Below are 24,889 nucleotides of genomic sequence, written 5' to 3'. Positions count from 1 at the left end.
GCTCCCACGCTTGAGCCATTTTAGTAACAGTGCATGCTGTTTGTCGGTTCCGATGTAAAGGAGTCAGGCCAGCATTCGGCAGTTCACCAGGTAAAGGTCATAAAAAATAAATTAATAGCTGCCGGGCCTAGGCTCACTTGCGTAGTTGTAATTGGGCCATTGTACGCAGGAGTGTAGTGCAGCAGCAGGCCTTGGGGCTGGGGGAGCATTTTGCCTCAGGAGTGGATTATGAATATAAAACGAGACTTGTGCCACTTATTACTATGCGTACAGGCAGAGGGCAGAGGCATGTGAAATAATGGGGTCCCTGTAAGCAATGGCATATTATGGAAAAGTGCATTCTTCAAAAGGACTGTGCATTTTCTGTCGAAATTTTGTACTATTTTAAAACATTTCTTCTTGTGCTTTAACAAGTTCAGAGTTCCAATTATCGGTGCTAATAAGTACACATGCTGTTAACGAGTAAATTGGGTTTTATATGAGCGCAACATCACTTTATTATGTTTGCTTAAAAAAGTGACTTTGAAGTTGCATTTGGTGGAATGTAAATTAAATGTGTTTTTGTATGCGCCAAAGGACAAACTCTGTAGGCCAGTGTATCCAGCGAAATGTGCGGTGCAATTATTGTGAAAAATTGCCCCTGAGTTTCAACATGCATGCATCTAACATTCACCCACTGCGCCCTACATTGTTTATGTCCAATTGCAAAATGATCATCTGTCACTGCCTATAATAATCTTTCAAACTCCCCAGGAGTAGCAGGCGTTCTATATATGGCAAATCCAATTAGAAATCACTGCAATTCAAACAAAGCAATGGCAGGAGTATGCATGCATATCATGCGTGATTTCACACGAGGCTGAGGAACCCTATGCACTCACACACGTGGCTGTTACAAGGTGTCGGTCCCTGCTAGCTCGCGCCTAAATGTTTAAAATGGCCCCACTGATGTTCATCCACTATTTTGTTTCCACATGCCAGGCCGGGGTATATAGATTAAGTTGGGGCACAGACAGCCTAGTTGTGCTGCAGTCTGTCATGATTCACCTAGTCCATGTATTACATGTTTTTTTAATATACATATGCACGCAGTGCTTGAAATGGAAAAATTAAAGTGCAGGTACTCTGTGCCGGAGTACCTGCTTGTTTCCGAGAAGTGCCGGTACTCTCCAATTAAAAGTATTACGTTTTTTTTTAGATGTGCCGGTACTCTCCCTCTCAAAATAAAAAAGTGCCGGTACTCAGTACCGGACAGTACCGGCCCATTTAAAGCACTGTATGCACGTATGCCCCCCCCCCCCCCTAACGTGAACCTCTGCATTTATAATCATAAGCCACCTCTGTGGACTAGACGCGCCAACGCCAGACCATTTAAAAAGTAAATGAAAACAGAAACACCAGTGCAGAACCAAACACACGTCATGGAGGATTTCAACCAGACACGCCGTGGCAAATGAAAAAAGCACCAAAGCAAATAATAAAGGATGTTGGCTAATTGCTTGTTTGTGTTCGTTAAGTGCATGTGTTGTTGTTTAAGGTGAGGGAAGGTCATTGTTATCCTGGGTCTGAATATTATGTACAGTGCAATGGGAATAAAGGTCCGAGTTTCAGTGTAGACAGACCTGTCAAACAAATACACTGTGTGGGTGTCCGGTGTGCCTGGCAGCGCCTCTGCTGGGTATGTAGCCCTCTGTGTCAGTGCAGGCACACACTTGGTTACAGGGCCTTCATTGTGCCGTAGGTGGGTGGTGTGGTGTGTGGTTTTGTAACTGTATGTCATCAGAGCTGCCAAGCTCCCATACTGCTTGTGACATGTCCATGTTTTGAGTGCATTTGCCGTTTGCGTGTGACATTCAAATGGTTTTGTGACACTTTTCTACAGTAATAAGACACATTTCAGAAAGGATTGTGAGACACCTACAGCTATTTGCACTTTTTTTAAAGTCAACAACAAAGTTGCATTCTGGGATTTGTAGTTTTGTTCGTAGAGATTGCTGGAGGACAAAGAAGTAGATTGGTTGAATCTTCCTGGCATCTATGCCAGCCACCTGGATACATTTTTGTCAAGTTTAGGTCCAAGCAGAAATGTAGGTGATACTACAGCATTGTTTTTTCTGCTGTATTCAGTTAATTAGGTGACAACTGCTAGGGGCATGTAATGACTGTGAATCAACCCTTGCTGGCGTTGTGCTCAAACTTACAAAGGCTACTTCTGCTACACACAATAGCATTTGCAAATGATTGGTTTATTATTTTCACTATCAAATTAACTGGAATTATAGTTCATCTCGCATGGCTTTGTGTTGAGATCCATATACAAATAAACAATGCCTCAAGCCTGCAGCACTATCTTTATATAAAAGAACTTTCAAACTTGAGGTTGTGATTGACAGGAAGAAAAACATGGTATATTAGAACTTCGAGCAGGCTGGAAAAATACTCATTAAAAATCAGTCAGCAATGTGTGAGGGAGAAACGAACCCTAAAACCTCTTGACAGCTGCACACATCGATAAAGAAGGAAATCAGGCTTGCCTAACAAGCCAGGCTTATGAAACTTATTCCTTTTATTTTAAAAAATGGAGCTTGAAAATGCAGCTTTTTATCCCATTTTTGTTAAATTAGATTTGCACAGGAAACGGCGACTAAGCTCCCCAAAAAAAGCTGTACCACACTGCCCTCTCTCCCCCACCCCTAGGACGAAGCCCAGCCCCACTACTCACAAACTTCACCAGCCGCCACTGGTATTATGTGCTCGCACTTTTAATTACAGCAGCCGCATGTTTAAGAGGACAGCTTTGAGCACCGGCACCTTTTTATTTACAAATTGAGCACTGTTGTGACTCCTCTTGCATAGGAGCAAGAGTTTCCCAACCATGTATCTGATCCACCGGGTGAACACTCCTAGAGCTCAACAACTGGTGCTTCCCCATATCATCCCCTACCATTTGATGTGCAATAACTAAATAATCCCCGTGAGTGCTATTAAAGTAGAACTGCCCTCTTCACATGTAATCTTCTCCAGTATGAGTCGGTCTCGTATCTTCTGGTCCCAGCAGGCAAATGCACCTGCCGTTCTCAGATGCCAGGGCCCCCTCCTGCGTCACTATAAGTTACTTCTGAGCCCACAGTGTCTTGCATATCCAGGCACTCTTCAGCCTGTTGCGCCCACAGGGTCCCCCGTTCATTTGCACTTTAGGTGATGTGCCCGTCCCCAATAGGCAAAGCTCAGTGGAGCCAGTGCCACTTCGCTGTCACACATTAAAGGCTGTATCATAGGACACCTATGTGTTGCTGGAACCATCCAGAAAGTCTTACCCTCCTGGGCTTCTCATCTCACCCGTCCCAGCACAGGCCATTAAGTTCTCAGAAATGCATGCATGATCAAACCAGTCTTCCCTTCCTTCAGTTCACTGGTGTATTAAGGGTCTGTCCATCGGTGCAACTATCAGTGGTGTTTCTCAGTGTATCTTTGAGAGTGCCACCTATTACCAGCATACCATTCTGTTGCACCTCTACTCTCGAGGTGGGGTTTTCCATCACCATACCCGACTGTCATCTCTCAACCACACTGGTAGTTTTATTATTGTTCTTAAGGCTGTTCTACTAGCTATTCGGTGCATGATCATCGCCTCCTCTATGGGTATTGTCGAGCCAGTCCCACAGAAACTCAGAGCTGTGGCATGCGGGTTTCGTGGATAACGCAGTTTCGCTGGGAACGGCAGCATACAGTGGATACTCAACTGTCTCAGTTCCTTTGCCACCACCAAGAAGGATTTTTGCTCACGTTGAACTTTTTGGGCATAATCAGGTAAAATACGTATGTTCTGCCCTTAAGAGTGAATCTCTCTGTGAGCACTGGTCCATTTCAAGATACTGTCCTTGTAATTAAGGAGTCACACAATAATTGCTCCAGGTGACCTCCCGGGTGAGGCCTGGGGATCAGGGCTCGGTGGACAAATATCAACAAGAGTTTATCAGGGCCAAGCTAGTTCTTAAGCCAAACCCTCCAAGAACAGCCCCAGCATTGCTCACTGCACGCCTCATGAAAAGCCCACAAACCAAAGGTTACATTTTCACAACCATCCCTCTACCTCCTCTAAACGTGCTTCCACGTACATTGTTGTCTGCAGGGGTGCAGACCACTAACATAACATGATGTGTATTTGTAAAGCGCATGTTCACCCGTAGGCATCCTGGCTCTGGAATAAAAGATGTTCATTGTTACCCAACTCATTGGTACTCTTTTTATCGACCTTAGAACTTGGATAAAAGGCTAAGTGGACCTGCCGGGATTTTAACCTGTGACCATGAGGTCAAACACAGGCCCCTTCAGTGGACACATTAGTTCACTAAGCCACCAGACTCAGCAATACACTGCACTCAGATCCTGCAGGTCCGCAGTTAGAGTGTTCAAGTCTCTATTCAACAAGAGCTCATTCACCTTACGGAGGTATGGTTGCAGTAAATTTACATCAATGGAAACCACATCCATTTTCTTCTCCACCGTCTACTTCAGTTGGGTAATGGCCGTTAGTATATGGGCATTGGACGTGTCCTCAGTCTGTGGGGATTGATCCTTGTCCCCCAGCCATGTACATTCTGCACCGGGCCACCTCTGTATATCTGTCAATCAAACAATCAGGAGATTTGTAAAGTTCACCACTCACCCGTGAGGGTCTCAAGGCGCTGAGGAGGGGAAGGGGCTCAGAAGCAGGGAGGTGCTGCTACTGCTCGAACAGCCAGGTCTTGAGAAGTTTCCTGAAAGTAAGGAGGTCTTTGGTCTGGCGCAGATGGGTAGGAAGAGTGTTCTACGTTTTGGCGGCGAGGTGTGAAAATGTTCTACCACCGGTTGTAGTTCTGCGGACGCGTGGAACGGTTGTGAGGGCGAGGTCAGCGGAGATGCCGGGTTGGGGTGTAGAAGGAGAGTCGTTTGCTGAGATATTCGGGTCCGGTGTTGTGCAGTGCTTTGTGAGCGTGGGTGAGGAGTTTGAAGGTGATTCTCTTGTTAACTGGAAGACAGTGAAGGTCTATCAGATGGTCTGTGATGTGGCACACACCACCTATCCATTTGTGTCTGCTAGCCTGTGCGGGAGGATTTGATGATTAGTCATTTAATGTTTTATTTTAACCTAATGCTTAGTTAATGTCATCCACTTATAGTACAGTGAACTACCACTCACCTATTGTTTTCAACTCAAAACTATGGCCATCATTATGAGTCTGGCGGTCTTGAGACTGCCAGACTCACGGGGGCGGTCGGACCGTCGCAGTCGTGGCGGTCGGACCGCCACATTACGACAGTGGCGGAGCTGCCATGGTTGGACTGCCGACACCGCCATGTTGCCACCAGCCGGTTGTAATCCGCTAGGGCAGCGCTGCAAGCAGCGCTGCCTTCCGGAGTATGAGTCCCCATACCGCCAGCCTTTTCATGCCGGTTCCACTGCCATGGAAAGGCTGGCGAAAGGGAGCGTCAGGGGCCCCCTGCACTGCCCATGCACTTGCACTTGGCATGGGCAGTGCAGGAACCCCAATGCAGAGCGCCATCGCGCATTCCACTGCCCAGCCTCTGCTGGCTGCCAAACTCACAATGAGGGCCACAGTGTGCGCACCCCATTTGATATAAAACTTAGAGTTACTCTTAGTCAACAATAACAGATTTCATAATCATAACATTCTAAATATTACCCTAAAACTATTTTCGATATTAACTTTGTATCAACTGTCATATTCACACAAAGTTCGGCTATTGCACAGATGTTTGGACTATTTGGAACAGGATCTGGAACGACATTCCTGGATCATCATTATTTAATCCATCGGGACCACCCCAACCCTGTTCCAATTTTAAAAAAGCTGAATACACAAAGTTTTTTAAACTGCTTCACCACAACACATTAACAGTGCGTTCTCAGAACCTAGCCACTTCTTCAATCATTGGTTAACTGTATCTTTGCCTCTGACTCTTGCCTGTCACTACCATGCTTTTTTAATACAATTTCTGTAAGATAATTTAACCTCACCGGAATTTATGTGTAATAAATAGTTTATTGTGATGGCAGCAGTTTATTAAATATATGTTTTACTCCTGTTTTTTATCTTCTCTTCCCATTTTATTAGAATGTCAATCACAGAAGCCAAATTAGTCCTGCCCTTGCCACCTTTTCATTTTAATATAATGGGATTTAAACGAGGTAAACTGATTTCACCAGGATACTTTCGTCAATGAATTACACATTTTACTCACAGATGTTTCTCTTCATATGACTATTTAATATCTTGTAATGATTGTTTGCGTAAAGTGACTGTATGACACTTGTCTTTGCTAAATCACCCTTGTTTGCTTATCCTAATATATGCCACTTTGATATGCAATATATATTCATGAGGCTTACTTTTAACATACCCTTATTTATTATAAATACAAATTACTAATATAAGAGTTGACAAGGTCACTGGTAATGTTGTGTAGTATGTTATTATCGGACATCGTCAATTGCTTATATATGCGTACACTTCTCACCCTTTAAGCCAACACTCAAACTCTCTTAAAACGTCCTTAAGGTCCTACGAGACAACCCTGTACTGTTAATAAAAAGTTAGTACTTTAATTTTACTAACAGGGAAATCAAGACAGATCTGCTTCTTCACACCACTAACACCCTTACCATGACCTCGGTGCTTCTTGGACTTTCCCTTTGGCTAGGGAGTCGAAAATATCATATGCTACCGAAATGAGATTGGACAAACTGGAAAACAGAACCACATCGATGTTACTAAATTACCTAGTCATAAATGAAATTAAATCTTGTGACAAAACTGACTCCCAGATGTACTTGTCATTGTGAGAAAATCCTAGAATCACAGATGGAACACGTTTTCTCCACAACTGACTTTGCAAGTTTGTGAAAGATGTTGACTAAACTGATGACATGTGAAGGAACTAACGACTCCTCAAATCCTAATATTCTTGGCATGCCTGCCTTATCTGAAAAATTGTCACCATCAGACACACTTATCACACAACCTTACAAACCTTATGGCTCAGAACCCATGCCAATACCAGTATTTCACAATCAAATTACACCCAGTAATGATATAAAATCAAACAGTCTGATCAAACAACGCTGGTTGCAGGGGAATGCTTGTGTTGCCCTGTGGCCAGCTCTCACAGTTCAAAGGGTATTCTCACAAACAGTAGCAAGTCGTCTGTCTCATGAATAGTAAGACAGCAATTGGATTTCCACTCCTTGTTAAAAGTAGTGCACGTTGGATGGAGGCCTGCACGGTATAGCTCGGCATTCACAGTATGCCTTCTTTGAGGCCATTGTTCCTTAAAGAAACAGGGGGTCTCAATGTCTCCAACACTGGTACATGGTGAATTAGACATCAGGAAGTGCATGCAATGGTCTATGGGAACACTATCTGCAGCACCCAATGGCAGCAGCCAGCCAACAGCTTACTGTTGCGAATGGCTACTGCCAGCCCTTGCCCAGGGCTCATCATGCCATGCTTTTTGATCTCAAAAACAGTCATTCTTAGACACTCAGGGCCAGATGTACGACCTTTTGCTTTGCGACTCTCAATTTGTGTCCCGTTTGCAAATTGCAAATTGTGAGTCATAAAACAAAATTCACACATTGTTTGCGGTTTCCAAATGAGGCAGGTTGCAATTTGCGACCCATTTGAGAATGGCCGCAATCACACGATGTCTGTGACTGCTTTTTCAAGAAAGCTGTTTTTTTTTTTAAATGCAGAAAGCGGGACACATTTAAAAAATGAAACTGAAAAGTTTTATTTCATTTTATCACCACTGCCTGCTCAGAATTTTTTTTTCCGCTGCCATTCAGAAGGGGAAGGGGTCCCTTGAGAGCCCCTCCCATTTGCGAATGGGTTAACACCAATTTGAAATTGGTGTTAACTGTGATTGTTTTGCAACTGCATTCAGTTACAAACAATCGTACATCCCTCTGCGGGTTGCAATTAAGTCGGGACGACCACTTCCTAATTGCGAGTCGCAACCCCTATTTTGTGAGTCAGTAACTGGATTCTGACTCAAAATAGGGACAGTACATTGTACAAGGCCAATTTGCGGTTGCAAACAGCAATTTTTGCCTCTTGTGCCAGCAAAATTGTGTCATAAATCTGTCCGTCAGTGGTCAGCAAGCTGCACCTCATGATTCTCTATAGGAGGTCTCTCTTCTGCACCTTGGTACTTCTGCTGAGCATTGATTGCATGGAGAGAGGCACGCGCAGCATAAAAGTTTGAGGTAGGCAGCATTGGGTGCATACTGGATGGAAACACAGGTAACAGGCGTCTGGCAACTGGGCTAGTGCTAGAGCGAGGGAATCAGGCTGCTTTATGTGCACATGTATTAGGCTAGAATGTCACAAGTTACTCAGGAAGTCAGGAGGTGACACCAAACTACTATGAAACATTTTTTCGTTTAGCTTGTTTATTTTTGATACCCTGCGCTTGCTTTTATTTTAAGAGTTATTTTATTCTGACATATTGCCCATTGCCGCTGAGTTGGCAGTTTCCACTGGTCTCCTGGATACCTTTGTCAAATTATTTTTGGCACACCCCTGCCATCTTCCTCATTATCTCAAAAAGCTTGTGTCTAGGAATGTTTTTCCTAACATACTTCCAAGTCAAGAAGGCTGAAAGTGAGCGATGAGACTGCATTAGAGGAATGCCCTTTGGCCGTCCCCGTATGCACTGCGATTTGCAAAGCATTGCAAGATTTCTTTTCTTAAATGTGTTTAGAATTTCTAAACAATATAATTGTGTATGTGTTTATTACAAGATCTTATACTTTGATTCCAAATGTACAATACAGTTGAACAATGCACACCATGCATTGCAAACATTTGCCATATTTCACCATATTGCACTCTTATCAATCCTGTGTCCTGGGCAGTGCTTAATACGTAAAATAATAAGTGCCAGGGCCCTCGTCAGGAGGCCACCGCAGTTTGTACCACCCATTGCCCCTACCTGTGCAGCCAGTGCCTGTAACAACACAGCTATATTGAATATCACACTCCTACAAGTGTGACCATTCATACTTTTTCAGGACCCCAAAGCTAAAAGAAGGGTTTTGGTGCCATGTGTTAGTTGGTTTGATATAAATTGAACTAATAAACAGCTATTATTGTGCTCATCTCCAAATTACACAAACAGTGCCACCATGTGGCAGGATGTCATAAGTGCCAATGTTGACAATTAAGTGCCGATGCTGAGCACTGGAAACCCACTGGCTAAAATTAAGCACTGTTCCTGGGTATGTGAGGACTCTGCACAGACTCCGCATCAACTGGCGTTAGAGATTTTCATCTGTGAATTATCAAATCCCAGGCGTTCAGGTGCAATGTGTAGTGTAATATGGGGTGATTTATTGTCACGACTAATGTGCTCGAGTGGCAGGGGCACATATAGTGTCGGATGGTAATATATGGTATCTCTCTATCTATGGGTGATATGTAATCCAGACAATTATTGGGTGCTGCTGTGTCAGGGAGGTCTGTCAGCACTTTATTGAGCAAGCGCAGCTAGCCGACTATCCCAGGCTGTCATCATCATATGCCTTTTTGCCTGTTTTTGATGCAGAGAGGCGGCAGTGTTCTCGAAATTCAGTCCATTTTTAATAATTCCTTCACCCATTTGTCTGTCCATGGTACTGTTGCTGATTTCCAGGACACGGCTATGCAGTGTTTTGCTAGGAGCCTCACCAAATCTGCAGGTCAACTTTCTGGTTTCGCCTTTTTGGATGTTGTTGTTGGGCCCAGCGAGCAGGTTTTCGGGCAGTACTGGTTATGCTTACCTGGTATTTCAGAAACTGGCTTTGTGACGATCCTCCAGAATTCAGACTGCTTTGGCCAGACTAGAACATGTGCATGTAGTCTGCACTTCCTCTGTCACACTGCGGGTAATTGTTGGCTATTGCAGTGGCCTCTTTATTTTCACCCCCAAATCCCATCTCATCTAAAACTATGAATAGGTTCTGTCAATTTGGTGTGTCCAAGGCCTTTTCTAAATCTATGGTAGCCACACCAGGCATTGTGTTAGTCAAGGCATCACTGTTCTTGCACTGCAATTGCTAATGTCCATTATGCAAGGGAACAGTCCAGTCCGAACTGCCAAGCCAGGTCCTCCCTAGACCAGAAAGAAGCATCTTGGGACAGGTTTCAGGGTATCACCCTTCATCAGCGAAGCTAGCTTGAGTCTAGTTGCACAGTGAGTATGGGACCCACCTCTGGGCATACACTTCCCACTTAGGGCAACTTTAGTAACACAAAAGGATGATGGACGGAGTGCTGAAAACTTTTCAAATGCTCACCCCAGTAACAGATCCGGGTTTAATCCGTCATTCTTTTGCTCACCATGCCACCCCACTTCCTTCTTGAACATCTCAAACCAAATTACTGAAATATGAATTTCTTATTCTTTTACCAAAACTAGACATTTATCCAAATGATACAGGACTCCTGCCAGGAATCTAAATTTCACACCACGATCACAGACTCCACTAAATCACTAGGGTTATCACTTTGGAAGAAACTAATACTTAAGAGTGCACATTTTCAGATTGAGTTATTACCCAATGAAATATCTTCTACATTGAAAAATGCTTTTTTTTCCCCCAACAATGACTTCAAAACTGTGGTAGAATCACAGGCACCATCTTGTATTGATTAAGGTAATGTATTACTATCTGGCCTGCCCAAAAAGTGCTTTACCTTACTAAAAGCATTCCTACACCCTGTTGCTTGGTTATAGTCCAACAAATTCAATTATGGCTGCAGCCTGGCTCCTAAGGCAAGATGCTCTTACAAAACAACAAATTAAAAACCTATATAAGTCTTTGCACTCTTTTTCAAAGGTTGTATTTTGTTGAATCGTAAAATGAGTTAACATGCATACAATATTGGCATGCAATGTACATTATCTGTCATGAGAGAGAAGATCAATTGTATCAGGCAGGAGTCACAGCAAAGCTAGAGTCAAGCTAGTCAGAGTTTGGACTCAAGTTGAGGCTCTGCAAGTCCGTCTGAATTAGGCCGCTGACAGTGTGATCAGCATGGTTTTGTTTAGCCTACATATGTATGCACAAAACTGGGTAGAAAACTGGGAGTGGGTAGGGCCGGTGGCTAAGCACTCTGGCTGCAGTGGATCGCTGCTGGATGAATGGCCTAGAATAGCAGTAATGGAATTATGATCGCAAGAGAGGGGGAGAACCCAGCTGGTGAGGTTCCCGCTGCCTGGACAGTGGGTCGTGGGGACTAGTGTTTCACCTAAGCTGGTGTTCTTGGAGTGTTCTCAACATGGCCTTTAAGAGTTACATCTGCTAGTGGTGGTGGGCATCACAGTGTCGGTATGTTATGTGCGCTTAGGATCATGGTGGCAAATGATCATCTCGAATGTGCTATTGAAAGTGTGCAAGGATCACCGCCCAATGGGTAGAAATTGGTCAGAGCTGGGGGCCGCGTATCTTTTCACTGCGGAGTAACTCTTCTTCTGCCCCCTGCCACCTGCTCACTGCCCCCATCCAGGCCTCTCCAGACGGTAGAGTGTTCAGTTGCCAATTTAGAGTGATAGTGTGGGTTGCCAATAGGAGTGGCAATGCCGTGAACTGAGTCCGTACCTTGTGCATTTATTTTGCGCCTGTAGATGCTTAGAGTGCAGGCCTCCCACGTTTGTAGGTCTGGTAGTTCTGTCACTTCCCTCAGGGTGTCGTGAACCCTGGTCCAGCATTGGTGTAATTCAGGCTAGGTCCACAGCATATGGTGGAGATCTGAATCAAACTGGGGACAGCGTGGACATGTAAGGTATGCCGTGGGGTTATACCGATTCAGGCGGGCAGGGGTTTGATATGCCCAATGTAGTACATGAAATTGAAAATTTTTGAATCGTCAGTTAATGGAAACTCTTTTGGGGTACACGAGGGCCACTTGCCATTCTTTGTCTCAGAGTTCCCTACCTATTTACTCCTCCCAACGAGTCCGGAGTGTGGTGAGAGGGATTGTAATGAGCTCTCTTATTGCTCAATAAAGCCATATTATGAAATGTCGCCCAGCACTCATGGTGTATATGGCCTGCAGAACCAGGTGTGGTGCTGGATCTGCATCAGTGGGCCCCCATAGTTTGTGCATAGAGTTGCACAGTTGGTAGTATGTGAGAAATTGTCTGGGAGGTAGATTGTTTTATGTGGCTAGTTGGTTAAAAGTGAGGAGTTCACCATCTGCGTAAAGGTCCACCACTATGTTGACGGCATTGGTGGTCCAAGTGGTCAGTGCTTGTGCTGTGTGTCAGCCCTGGAAGCGGAGGAGACCGACCAGCGGTAGGTTCAACAATAACAAAGTCTACCCCTGGAAAGTGTATGTATTGGGAGCATGCAGGTATCAACGATTCCCACTTGTAATGGCCATGGGGAAGCGGGTGTCAGCCTGGGAGCAGAAGGCTGCACAATGTGACCACATTGAGAGGGCCGCTTGAATGCGTTGCTTCTCTCTTATCCTGTCTGGTCATCCAGTGGGACAGCAACTGCATTTGGGCCACTAGGAAATAGGTCTCAGAAGTGGGGGCTCCCAAGCGTCCTCGGTCTGCGGGGAATTGCAGCTTTACAAGGGCTACACGCCTTTGTCGCACACCCCATATCAGGTTCCCCAAAAGCACGTCCAGTTCATTAATAAAGGAGGGGGGCACAAGAGATTTGCAAAATAGTATAGTACCATGGGCAAAACCAGCAATTTAAAGATTGCTACCCTACTTATGGAAGCAAGGGGGAATGACTGCCAAAAGGTCATCTGCACCCTAATACTAGCCAGGGCCCTGCAGAGGTTGCCTTCGTACAGATCTGTCATGGGGTGGTAAAGTTGGATGCCAAGGTAACAGAACACTTAAAGGATCCATCAAAGCGGCATGCGACCCATCGGGATGATTTGTTGCTGAGCCCCAGGTTGTAAGGGGTAGACTGAAGATTTAGCCCAGTTAATCTGAAGGCCAGAGACCGTTGCAAATTCTGCTAAGGTAGTATGCAGCGGGGCAGTAGTCACCCAGGTGTCTTTGAGATATAATAACATGTCGCCCGTGTAAAGGGAGATCATGTGGACTCTGTCGGACAGTGGAATTCCCCAGTGATGTCGCTCCTTCCGGAGTCAGATGGCCACTGGTCCATCGCCAGGGCAAACAGCAGGGAGGATAGCGGGCAGTCCTGTCACCTGCCTCACCAGACTGGGAACCAATCAGAGACCAATGGGCCCAGGTGTACCTGTGAAGGATGACTATACAGGAGATGGGTATATGCCACGAGTCGCTTCTCAACGCCCATTCTGGCCAGTACCTGAAAAAGATAGTATCAAGAAAGCATATCAAAGGCCTTTTCCACGTCCAGGATAAGTGCTGCCGCATAAGGGTAGGAGCTGCATACCAGTCTTGGAGGTGTAACAAGCGGCTTATATTCTGTAAGGTATTCCACCCAGGGACAAACCCATTCTGGGCACTGTGGACCACTGTTGAGAAAACCGGTGAGAATCACCCCCCCCAAAATCTTGCCCAGTATTTTATAATCTTCTCCTAAAATAGCCACTGGTCTATAAGAGCTTAGTAATGTTGGATCGTGGTTGAGCTTAGGGATCGAGACCAGTAGGGACTCCTGAAGCGAGCCAGGCAGGAGGATCCCCAGGTGGAGTGCCTCCTCGTACACTGCTGTTAGTCGGGAGCCACCTTGGACACAAAGGTGGAATAGTACTCGAGTGGTATACCATCCAGGAATCTTGTTACGAGCCAAGTCTTTAATGGCCTGGCGAATCTCTTGAACTGTGATCAGGACATCTAGTCCTGCCCTGACGGCCGCTGGGATGCTCAGGCGGTCGATTTGTGACAGGAAGGCGGTAAAGGTTGTTGTGTGGACCGCCATCAGGGTGTCGTAAAGGTCCGCATAATATCGAGTGAATTCCCGGAGTATCTTCTCCTGTCCACGGAGAGTCTCGCCAGTTCAGGAGTGAATCTCTGTAATTGTAGGAGTGGTCAATTTCCTGCGAGCCAGCCAAGCCAATAGGCATCCTGCCCGGTCTCCCTCCTGGTGAGTTCTGGCCGCTTGGGCAGCAAAATTAAAATGCAGCTGACTTTCCAACTGAGACGCTAGGGCCTCTTTCGCTTGGATACATTGTAAGGTAATGTCTGCGTGTGTGCCTGGGGGCCTATTCAGGATGGCCAGGTGTGATTTCTCCACACGTATTTCTCGGTAAAGGGTCCTGTGGACCCCTACTATATCCTTTATACATACTCCCTGTGTTATGACCTTAAATGTGTCCCACTCTGTGGCTCAGCTTCCCGCTGAATTGGTGAAGTGAGGTGAGGCAGGGGATGGATGTACAGCAGAAGGGGGTCCAGTTTGTCCCAGCCCCTCTGAGTTACTGAATGCTGCCATACAGCTACCAGGCCCGTTGTGATCAGCCTGAAGCCACTAGAGTGGTGGGGGGGTGGAGAGGAGGAATCACAGGTTGTAAAATAGGAACTGTGCTTAAGGTGTAAAGAACTGGGGGAGCACTGCACAACCAGCAGTGTGCCCAAACGTCAGATGTGTCACTTTATCTACCAAAGTAGGGGGTGGTGTAGCGCGAGAGGAAAGGTGGATGAGCTTGCAGGCCTAAAGCATTATTGCATGAATTATGCAGATGGAGTACCAGATTCCAGTATGTGAGGGGGGGTGCTGTCTGCAGGCGTGGCTGTCGCCGGGGGGTGCCTAACGATTTGTCTAGAGTCAGAGTGCATAGGACATTTCATAGACTGGTCATTGTGGAATATATGACATTAAAACATCCCACTACCATCCCCCTGAAGCGTGGTGTTTGAGTCCATCAAGTCCATTGACATCCAGGGAAGCGGCCGTCGCACCTAAGGTGGCTGCTGCGTTCAGAGCCGTTCTGCGCTCTTTGATGATTTGTTCCACGTCTGGAGAGCCACAACCCACTGTAGTCGGGTCACCCGGCACTGCCTAGGGTGGGCAGCCTAGGAGCACCTTTGGAATCATGTTTGTCAGAGCCGCCTGTTCACCCACTTTCAGGCCTCTGTGGGGTTGGTGAAGAAATAACTTTTCACTGGCAATGATTTTCAAGCAGGCTGGAAAGAGTAAATAGTACTGTAGGCCGTACTGCCGAAGGTGGTGTTTGACTGCCACAAAGGAGCAACGTTGCTGCTGGACCAGCTATGTATAGTCGGGGAAAAACATCACAGTCGCATCCTTGTAATTCTGTTGTGCCCCCACCCTAGCAGCCCATAGGATGGTGTCTCTGTTGCGAAAGTGTAGGAGTTTAGCAAGCATATGGTGTGGGGGTGATACAGAGGGGGGCGGCGTGCCAGACCCTGTGGGCTCTTGCTAAAGTGTAGAAGGGTGTGAAGTCGGATTTCGGGGTGAAAGATTTAAACCAGGCCTTTAGGAACATCAACGGGTCCAATCCCTCGGCACCCTCCGACTACGAGAATCCTAATATTGCTTCTTTGGGACCGCCCCTCAGTATCGTCCACTAATGCCTCCAGCCTCTGTACCTGGTCTCAGAGGTCCCGTATTGTGCATGGTGTTCTGTCACTTGCATTCACAGTTCCAAGAGCATTTTTTCTCTTTCAGAAACCTTGTTTACTAGCTTTTGATGGTTGTTGCGCAAGAGGCTGAGTTCCATGGCCAGGGACCCCAGCTGCGTCTCCATGGAGATCCTGGATTGGGCGATGGTGGCGAGTACTTGGTCGAGTTTGGAGGACATCGTGGGTGCGTCCGGCTCAACCACCGTCGGGCTCACAGAGCCCATGGTGGATGAAGGGCTGAACATCCCTGTCACAGGGGATGGCGGGTGTGTGCGCTGTCGTTGTCGTCTGCCCAGTACGGTCCTTAGGTTCACTGGATGGTTCTCCCAATCACTGGTTGGGCGCCTCTCAGCACCCGTGGCAGCAGATTCGCTGTGGGGTCACCCTGGGACAGGGCACCCACCACACCTTGGGCTTCCGTGCACCGCTATACATGTGGGTCAAGCAGTCGGGCAGAGTGGGACCCCAACAATAAGTGCGCTCCAGCAACAGCCTGGTGTGAGTTATGTCCTGTGTGAGAAAGGGGGCTGAGTGTCCTTGGTATCAGTCAAGCCTCCTTGTGGATTTCCGTGGACACAAGCCCACCTGGTCCCCCTGGGTAGCCCAGCGTGCAGCAGGGCATCCTGCGGCACCCCCAGAAAGTCTCTCTGCACTGCTCCTGTGCCCCCCCCCAGTGTCAGGGACGATGGTGTCACTGTGGTGTTGCTTCGCATCACTGGCGATAAGCCTAGGAAGGCCTGAGTTGGCGCGCAGGTCGGCTCAAGTCCCAGGCTGGAACAGGCCCCAGTGAGCCAATGGGGAGCGGGCGAGGAGGCTCCCCCTTACCCCCAACAGTCAGTATCAGGGCCCAAGGGGCACTGACTGGTCCTGGTGAATCGATGCAGTCTCCCCACCCCCCCCGGCCAGTAACAGCAGCCCCCCTCTGTGTGTGCTGTCCTGGGGGTAGCCACCGCCTTCCCGCACAGAGGCCCGGCAGGAAAGGGCGGTCCTCTCCAGGGCCCCCTTGCAGCATAGGCACCGACTTGCAACGTCTCTGGACCCAGGGGAGGGGGCAGCTCCAGTCTCCTGTGTTCCTACTCCTAGTCTCCTCCACCAGATGGGCCAATGCTGCAGCCCCCGTGGACCAGGCAGAGCTGGCTTCAGCTGTCGACTGCCAGAAGCAGTGGTAGCAGCCCTCCCCTGGACTAAATTATCCCCGCCGCCCTCAGGAGTCAGTAAGGTGGTGGGAGTCCATGGCTGGTGTCAACATACGCAAATAAATAAATTGTTTATGGAGGACTGAAGCGGAGCTCAGGTACTACACTTCCACCGTTGTTTCTGACGTAGCCAATCCCCCCCCCCCCCCCCATATGACTTTGCACTTAAACTCTGAATTAGATATTACATAAGCGGACAGTCTCTGGAGGCCTTCAAGGGTTAGAAGAAAAACTATTGATTTGTAACTCTTCCTCTCAAAAAATATCAATCACTTCAAAAGCTGCCTCTGGTACTGGAAAACATTACTTGACTCCATCTGACAAGATCCCTTTATTACGCACTTCAGGAAGGTAGCTATCATTAGTGCACCAGCTGCAGAAGAACTGGGGTGGGAGGTGTTAAGGGTCCCGGGCATCCCAGTTAAGGCTGACTCTTGGTACCTAACTGGAAGAAAGAAGGTAATTTTCATTGCTTCCATTAGGGTCCATGACACCTTTGCTCTTCCCCTGATGTACTTTAAATGCACAGTTAAAAAGGTCTGTTACCTAAACACACAGAATGTCCTAACGCACTAACCTTGTCTTTGGTACTATCTTCCTCCCATCCATTACTACATTAAACACCATATTCACAAGACTTTTAATGTGAGATCCCTGTGCGTATTCTGTTTATGCTTTGTACTGACTTTATCAGTTTTGTTCAACATCCTGCAAGCATATGGCTTATATTAATATATTCCTGTGCTGCAAGACTTGACTTGTTATGTACCTTTCTCAATATGGCGTTTCAGGACACATATAGAGAACTGTATATGGCACGAAGTTGAACAAGTTACTAACCTTTGGTAACACTCTTTTTCCTGGATACTCTGATTAGCTGCAGATTCTTCACCCTTTGAATATTCACCAGGAGAAAGATTGAATATGGAAAAACTCTTAAGCAGTACTATTGCTGCCAGTAGGTGGAGGCGTGCAGCTCCGCAACAACTTAGTTCCACTCCCAAAATGACAAACAGGGATCCATATAGGTGCCACCCATAACCACTGATGTCAGTTACTTTCTTTCTGTGCCTTAAGACACAGAGCCGGAACTCTACTCATTTTGCCTGTGACTAGATTTTTTTCTGAAAATTTTACCAGACTTAAATGAAAATGTCTCCTCGTAAAAAGAAAGGCTTTAAACCATGTAGGGGCAGTTACAAACACATTTCTGTGATAGATCCTCACTAGGAATGCCTCTGGTGACTGGAGTCGGAACACAACTCCAGAACCTGCGACTGCACCCGGATGAGCCCAAAAGCTACATGGGATTGAAAAGCAAAAGTCTACATCACAAAACACCGAATGACTTTGATAAATGAGATAAGTGGCTATTCACTTTATGTACTTTCCCACTTTCATGTGGCAATGACATAATGTACCTTTTCAGGGAATTGTTTATGTAATTGCTGCCCCAAGCATGCCTTCTTATCTACTGTTTAGGAACATGCCTGTGTCAGGGGTTCTACCAGATCTGTATAAATACATCTCACACAGACAAGATAATCAGAAGGATTCCTACCAGATGTCATCAATGCTATCCATACTACACGTCGCCTTGATGCTAACCCAGTCTTCGTGTCCTCACAGAGTCTGATCTACAGACCTCATTCCAAGGTAACAAGGGTTGGGGGCTCTTCTCATGGACATGGTACTGGAAGATTAAGTTTAACACACCTAGCTCTCCTTAGGTTAGAGATTAGGTTCATCATGCTAGGGTAGTAGGGGCTATTTCACATCTATTTCATAATTCATGGTAGTGGAAGATGGTGGGGTCTTTGTATTCATGACTCTCATTTTTACCATTCTGTTCCTTTCATTGTTCATTGTCCTAATCACTGCAGCCCATGCAATTTACAGTAGACTGCAGTCTTGTTAATAAAACAATTGAACATTTTACTGCTTCGCTTTCATTGTCTGTGTGTCAACGAGACATGTTGCTCATGTGAGAAAGTGGTAATCTCCGTTTAACCACTACGTCCCTGAGATGCGTTCTTGAACCCATGCGAAAAGGCTGCCACAAATCACCTTTTACTGTTTGTGTTTATGGTGAGGTACTGCTTGTGAGCCGGGAGGGTTGGGCCGACAGTTGCAACTTGTTGCAGTATTGGCCTAGTCGCCTACAGACATAAGTGCTGTCATCCCTAAACCAGCAATCTTGCCCAGAGCAAAAATCAAAGTAGGACAGTACCACTCGATCTCACTCCTAAGGAGCTGATTCGGAGTCTGGTTCCAATTCACCCTGACTTTCCAGGTCCTTCAGCGATGCTGCTGTAATTAAGGCCTTTAGATAGGCCTTGCTCACATTTCAGCATGATTTCGGTTGTCTCTATAATGTCATAATGCATGAAACTCATCTCTGGTAACATCTTGCACTCACCTATTACCATATTCACCCGTATCACAGTACTTAATGTGAAACCTCTCTGTGTAATCTGTTCATGTTGTGTATTGACATAACTACTTTTTTCAGTGCCCTTTTGTGTTGGTGGACACCTGTCAGAAGCAATGAGGAAGATGATAGATCAAATGCTATACTTCCAGAAGCATACAAAGAAGAAGCATTTAAAGAAGAAGCTGAGCTGGCCCGCTAAGAAGATCACAGTACAGAATATGAGCCTCTTTGCATTCCAGACTCAAGTTCATAAATCCATAAAAGGAAAGTAATATAGAAAGAAAAATACAACACTTCTCGCTTCACCAAAATGAAGTACGGGTGTGGTAAGCAATAGAAGATGTAAATATACAACACAAAAGGTAAGACATGCAAATGCAAACTTGTAATACACTTTGAACATAAGGAAGATGAAGAAGAAAAAAATAATAATCAGTAAAGTACATAACCATGAACAAGCATTTTTTACAATTCCTTTTGACAAATGAGATTCCATACAATCTATCAAAAGTTTGAGCATTGCCACATATGCATGTATCACATGCATCACTGATTTCCACAGCCATCGTATCCGCATTAGAAAAACCCGGACCATTGCCATTCCCACTTGAAGTTCTGTTATAATTGTTTCACACATCTGATTCATTACCAGGACTGCCATGCCTAAGACTGAGTAAAGACTGCATTCTACTCGATGCAATGTTCAACCAAACTTGACTTTCGTTGTTTTGATGTTAATATCTTTCTGACCTGGTTTTACATTTATTAATGACTCTTTATGCTGCCACCCTTTTCCTTTTATCAAAATAGCACTTTTGTTAACATGTATAATTTGATAAGATTTGATCAACACAGAAGTATATTTTTGCACCGTAAAAGGGTATTTTGATAAGTACTCCAAAACCTTATCCACTCCCCCCTTCTACCCTATTGAAGTACATCTTGAATGCTCTTGGATTTTTGAAATATGTTCATGCATTGCTCTAAATATTCAGCACAGTTCGTGGAACCATTAAACCAACTTGGCATTAGGCTGGTAGTAGGTTTTCTGTTTCTTAAAAGGAATCTCATGTATAAACACAGCACCGGACCTTCTCTCGAAGACAAGTTTTGAAATCCAATTTTGCTGCAGGAATATCCGCTTTAAGGAATATGTTACATCATTCAAACAAGCCATTTGTTCTGAGCAACTATGAGGAGTCTTCTCCTGTTTGATGCTATTAATCTTCAAAAACCCAGTCATCTTGTCTGATAAAAATTGGGTGTGATTATCTGACACTAAAATATTAAGCACCCGTTTACAAATAAAAACCTATTTTACAAACTAAAATTCAATGGAACCATCTGTATTGGGAATTTCTACAAATTTGTAAGCGACCCTCTTAAAGAAATAATTAATTAACACAATTAAGCATCTCATCTACAACGGTATATTTTATATGGACCTGCGAAGTCAATTGCAACTTTCTGCAATGCTCCTAAAGGTACACCATTAAAATTCACGCCTTCTTTTGACACTTTACAATATATGACAGACAGTAATTACTGCTGGCAGTGGTTAACAAAATCATCAACATGACTGTCCATTGACGGCCACCAATAAAACTTTTTAAGAAGTTTTTTTTTTTTTTTTTTTAGTGGTTGTCACACTAGGATGTTCTTTGTGAGCAATCTTTATCAGTTCTTCTCTTAATGCTACTGGAGGAATAAAACATCCCAGTCTGGTTTAAATGTCATTTTCTTCAGACAATTCCGATGCAACTTGTTGAAAATGTACCACAGATTTCTCCAAATTTTAAACTTTAGCCTGTCAATGCATAATACATGTCTTCACTTCAATAAGTTGAGAATACTTTTTACTCCCCAACAACCATTCCTACTCAGAAATTTCTCTATTACAATATTGTCAGGCATTGACAACAGCAACCACACAACCTGTATCATAAACACCGACTACATCACAACAGTCAGACAAAGGCATTAGTTATAAACAGTCTGCTCGTATAATATTACCACCTGGAATATACTTAATTTCAAAAGAATATTCTTGTAGTCTCGAGATAAGACGTACCAACCTGGCCTAAGTGTGTACTATTTCCGCTCATGACATAAATAAGAGGTTTATGATCAGCAAAGATATCAAATTTGTAACCCCCATAAATACGCTTTAAACATCTCAAGCGACCACTCTCAAGCTACAGCCCCACGCTCTATGGTGCTCCACCCTTTGAGTGTATGAGAAATTAAACCAACAGTGTGTTCCTTGCTGTTGTGCCAATGTGCAAGGGCTGCCCCTATGCCAGCCACACTGGCATCAACTCCGGCATTACACTTAATATGTGAATCAAAGGATTAAAGTGAGGAGACAGACAAAATAAAAATCACAAATTTTAACAAAGTCATCTTGTTCAGATCCCATTGTTGTTAACAAAGGGCTGTGTCAGAAGCAATAATGAAGATGATAAAACAAACACAGTGTTTCCAGAAGACCAGTTGGCCCACAAGAGCAGAACAATAGCCCTGAAAGAAAAAAGCTCATGTTGATTCATTCCTGTCTAACAAGATGTCATTTGTTATGTACTTTTCTCAATATGTCGTTTTGTCTGTACACTTATAAAACTGCAATGAATGAATATAAATACACATTTGGTAGTGCACTGATACCTGAAGTAATGACGTTTGTGTTACTGGAATACTGATCAGTAACTGACGGATTAAATGAGATGTAAATCTATTCAAGTAACGTGGCTGTACGCATTGTAGAGAACAGATATGTCTGGACAATGTATAGCATATACATTATTGGTTCATTTAACATGTCATAGCTGCATTGAGGACATTACAGGCTTTGCTTTAGAAGCATGCTTTCAAAGTGTAAATATTGTGTGCACAGGTGTCAAAGTCACCTTAAGGTTGCCATGCCTTGCATCCCCGAGCTAGCATAAAACATGTAGAGTTTTTGACAAGACACGCGTTCCTGTGTAGGTTCTGTTTTGGAACAATCGTATCCTTGACTGCATGAGAACAGATTAGAGTTCAGACTATCGCCAGAGTAAGATTATTGAAATCATGAATTTAGGTACCAAGTGAGCAATCATAGTACTCATGGGCTGGGAGGGTAGTGGGGCTGGGGACTGTCTACACCCATCATTCCAGACTTAATAAGTGCACTATCACTCATATTAGTCTCTTCTGTGTTCCAGGGTCCCCTGCATTGATGGCAGCAGATCGACAGATGTCAGACAACTTTTAGTTGAACAGCTGTGTAGCATTTTGACAACTCTTCTCAACATTGGCTGTTGAACACAGCTCCACCCTCTGAACAATGACGAGTCAGTGACCTCCTACCATGGGACATATCTAATTCAAAATTAACTATTTAGCCCCAAACTCTTTCTTTTTTTAAACCACAGATGTACGTTTAAGTCTCGTTCACATTGTTATTTTTTTATTTTAATTTATACAACTTCTGGTAAGGAAAAAACATACTTTGAAAACTGCTACAGTAGAGAACAATATATATTGAACATTTTAAACTGCCGTATATCTGTGATAATATCCAAATACACGATGAAATATAGCCATTTAAATGTGGAAAAAGTGCACACGGCAGTTCACCGTGTTTAGAAGAGCCTACTTCCAGCACAGACTTTTTTTTAAAAATTACCTTTACATAAACTATGAAGCTAGACTCGAGTCACAGAAAAGTTTAAGGCTGTACACTGTAATATCGTGGCACCACAAGGCCGAATGCACCATTTGATTGGAGAATCAACTGACCGGTCTTAGGCAATGGTTGCCCTAGTGTGTTATTGCAGTGCCCCTTGCAGCGAATAGGAGCGATTAGCTGATCAGACAGAGGTCAAACATTGCCTTGTAATTCATGATGTATTTTACCTCATTGAAAATAGAATGAAAATAGAGGACGCATATTACTATAATAAGGTAGTTAGAAGCAAGCGCAGGAGTTTACTGTATTAACTGTCTTTGGCGTATCAAGGATGAAAGATGTCATCAACAGTACCTTTTTTCTACATTTCAAATATCACGAAATTACAGAAAACATTTCACAAACTCTGGCACACCTGGCAGTTCTTTTTGAAGGATTTCTTCAAAAAAAAATGTGCAAGTCAAAAGTCACTGCCAAAACTGTGAGCTCTTTTCCTTGATTTTATTCAGTTAAAATGCTGGATGCAATCGCCCATTCCAAAGGAGAGATGTTTTTTTTCTGAGCGCCTTTGACAAGATGCTTTAAGGAGTGTATCAGAATCTTCGGTAGTATGCACCTTGCCAGGCAAGAAATTTCAGTTTCAGACTTTGTATTTTTCTTTGCCGATTTCGTTGATAATGCATATATGCTAAAAGATAAAAGCACTTGTTAAAGTCTGGGCAAAAATAATCAACCATGTAGCATTTTAAAAAATGTTGCGGTGAATATGAATATATATTTATTGTGACTTTAAAATCACCCACATTAGCTCATTGGCCACTCAATTAATTTTAATAAAGTGTGATATCAGAAAACCACAATCTACCCCACCCTACTACTGAATGGGCTGTAGCAGAAGCTAGAAGCAGAAAAAACTTTTTCACTAAGTGTAATAAACCATGACTAATACAATTGTCACACAAGAGTATGTTCCAAAGCGTTTTAACGAAACTTGTTCTGAAAGGAACATCTGGCAGGCCTGATGAAAATCCCCACATGGCATTTAGGTATGGTCCAATGCGTGCCTCACAAGGGCATCCTGGTTGTGGCCCGTTAAATTCCCACAGACAGCCTAAAAGGGGTGTAGCCAGAGAAGTATAACTAAGGACCCCTATATAGAAGACATGGTCTATGTTTGACAAATTAATAACTAGAGTCTTACTGGACAACATACAACCAAAATCAGAATGGTTCAGTACTGGGAGCCCATGGGTGATGGAATAGGTAAAGGACATGTGTGAGTGGACAATCGTGGAAGAGTATTCTGGCAACAGGTAAACAGTGGAGAAAAACTGAGTAAGAGGATTTGGTGGACTGCAGAGCTTTTGTGACGGCATTGCTCTAGCCACTATAAAATATGCCACCTCGATAAATCCCCCATCATCTTCAACCTCTACATGGAGGGCCCTGAGACAACTCGCCAATCACACAACTATATGTGAAAGTCTCTTCTGCTCCGGATATCCAAGGCTTCAAATAGTAACTGCAGCTCAGGCCTGGATGTCCAAAACCGGTCTGAAGCTTAACCCCACCAAAACAGAACGCCTGCTAGTTACCAAGAACAACAATCAACCACCAGTTCAAACGTTGCTCAATTACATGAACCAGAATAGGTAAGAACCCCCAACTTTTGCCAAGTCATTCGGATTTACCCTGGACACTGACATTAGTCTCAAGGAAGACATTGCCAAGAAAACCAAGAAGGCCTGCTGCCAGTTCTCTCAATTAAATACAGTGAAACCATTCCTCCAGAAAGGCATTTTAGAACTGTAGTTCAGCCCTCTTTTGCACCTTGATGGTGCAATGCCAAGCTCCATGGCCTCAATGAGTTCACAATGAGCCATTAAGGGCATCCAACACTTTGTAGTATACCATATCAAGGGCCTAAAGAAATATATCATCACCCCCTCCCTAATGGAACTTCACTGGCTCCTTCTGCCGCCTGCACCATCTTCAAAACCAAACCAA

General features: G+C 44.5%; 1 protein-coding gene and 1 long non-coding RNA gene across 2 annotated transcripts in view; one reads left to right on the top strand and one right to left on the bottom strand.

Moving 5' to 3' along the window:
- LOC138261855 (uncharacterized) lies at positions 1–22,866 on the top strand. Its single transcript, XR_011199158.1, has 3 exons — positions 1–90; positions 19,291–19,574; positions 22,416–22,866. It is a non-coding gene; the product is annotated as an uncharacterized lncRNA (long non-coding RNA).
- PRTFDC1 (phosphoribosyl transferase domain containing 1) overlaps positions 22,639–24,889 on the bottom strand; it is a 149,660-nt gene continuing 147,409 nt past the window's right edge. The window contains exon 9 of the mRNA XM_069211366.1: positions 22,639–23,570. Coding sequence (XP_069067467.1) covers positions 23,523–23,570 — 48 coding nt within the window. The 3' untranslated portion in view covers positions 22,639–23,522. The remainder of the gene's footprint in view (positions 23,571–24,889) is intronic.

This window comes from Pleurodeles waltl, chromosome 10, assembly GCF_031143425.1.
Source record: "Pleurodeles waltl isolate 20211129_DDA chromosome 10, aPleWal1.hap1.20221129, whole genome shotgun sequence".
NCBI classification, from domain to species: Eukaryota; Metazoa; Chordata; class Amphibia; order Caudata; family Salamandridae; genus Pleurodeles; species Pleurodeles waltl.
This window is presented reverse-complemented; position numbering and strand designations above follow the sequence as displayed.